Source organism: Frankliniella occidentalis, unplaced genomic scaffold, assembly GCF_000697945.3.
Source record: "Frankliniella occidentalis isolate FOCC.00 unplaced genomic scaffold, Focc_3.1 Scaffold5, whole genome shotgun sequence".
In the NCBI taxonomy this organism is placed as follows: domain Eukaryota; kingdom Metazoa; phylum Arthropoda; class Insecta; order Thysanoptera; family Thripidae; genus Frankliniella; species Frankliniella occidentalis.
This window is the reverse complement of record NW_026267135.1, coordinates 1,388,601-1,389,908: the sequence shown is the minus strand read 5'-3', so window position 1 is coordinate 1,389,908 and position 1,308 is coordinate 1,388,601. Positions and strand designations below refer to the sequence as shown.

The 1,308-nt window shown below is 51.5% G+C and overlaps 2 protein-coding genes across 2 annotated transcripts in view; one reads left to right on the top strand and one right to left on the bottom strand.

Annotated features, from left to right (window-relative positions):
- LOC127749922 (uncharacterized) overlaps positions 1–694 on the top strand; it is a 10,075-nt gene extending 9,381 nt beyond the window's left edge. The window contains exons 2-4 of the mRNA XM_052270013.1: positions 60–134; positions 315–375; positions 456–694. Of these exons, the coding sequence (XP_052125973.1) occupies positions 60–134; positions 315–375; positions 456–652 (333 nt within the window). The 3' untranslated portion in view covers positions 653–694. The remainder of the gene's footprint in view (positions 1–59; positions 135–314; positions 376–455) is intronic.
- The window catches only part of LOC113214399 (UDP-GlcNAc:betaGal beta-1,3-N-acetylglucosaminyltransferase 9), a 72,440-nt gene that overhangs the window by 49,431 nt on the left and 21,701 nt on the right, over positions 1–1,308 (bottom strand). The gene's annotated exons all lie outside the window — the stretch shown is intronic.

Below are 1,308 nucleotides of genomic sequence, written 5' to 3'. Positions count from 1 at the left end.
AAAAAAAAGTCAAAAAGTCACGGCCCAAAAAAATCGACTAAAAGTAGGTGTACGCCCAGAATCGGAGTGATGTACCCCTCGGGACTACCACCCTGCTGGCCTGCACGCTCCTCGCAGCGCTCCAGTTCGCTCAGGTTGGGAAGAGACTAGCTGCAAACATTTTTCTAACATTTTAACGATGTGCTTGCTAAATCATGGTTCTCGCCTACATTGATAAAGGCAACGATGATGGTGTACAGTTCTGTGAACTAGTACAATGAACGGGTGGAAGGCAGGGACGCCGGTAAAACATTTTATTTAAATGTTTTTTTCAGGCGATCCCGGTAGAGACCCCTTCAACTGGTCTGGAGGAAATTAAGGCTACCAACAGTCTATGTAAGATTCGGTTCACGTGGACTTTTGAGTTATAGTGTCCGAACGCGGAACTAATCTTTTTTATTTCCTTGTCCCACCAGCGGCTACTAAAAGTCTTAAGTGCATCGCTAAAATAGTTGTCGAATTCGTCTTGGAAATGCCAGCTGTGATTTGGGGTTGCGACAAATTTACAAGATGGTTTGATCCGCCCGAAAGTGTCGCCATCGGCTTCATGCAGTGCATCACCCTGGCTCTTCCTGTAAACCTACACCGCATTGCGAAGGAAGTGACATGCTGAGGCACTGCCGTCAGCGACACCAGGGTGGTTCAAGTGCAGTCTCATCTTAAACTGAAAATATACTTCTCCGCACTGTAGTCTTTCCGATTATTTTTTTTGTTGTCAACATGAGCGTCTGCTTCTACAGCGTACAGAGCCGAGGGGCGCCCGGGTTGGGAAAGGGGTTCCGATAGGAAAGCAGCAACAGCGCCAGCAGCCCGGTCAGGGGCGGCACTGACCCCGGCCAATCGGAGCGTGCAATTCTATCAGCGCGCGACGCACCCGCCCGCCGCTGGATCCCGCTAGAGTCCGTATGCTGAGAGTCCATATGCTAAGAGTCCGTATGCTAAGAGTCCATATGCTAAGAGTCCGTACTCGAACCCGTACTAGAGCTCATGCTGGAGCCCGTTTGCCAAAGCCTGTTGCTCAAGCCCGTTCTAGAGCCTTGCAGTAGCTCGTTCCTAGAGTGTTACTAGAGCCGATGCTGGGGTGCTTGGAGTTCGTGGAGCCTAAAGAGCCAACCATGCTGGGGCCCTGGACCACGTGAAGCAGAAGGGCAAAAGGCACCCTATCTCCAGGGCCTCAGCCTCAGACGCCATTCTTAATCTCCCCCACTTCAGCGGTTTTCGCCGTCCTCGGTAAACTCCTCCTCCTCCTCCTCCTCCTCCTCCTCCTCC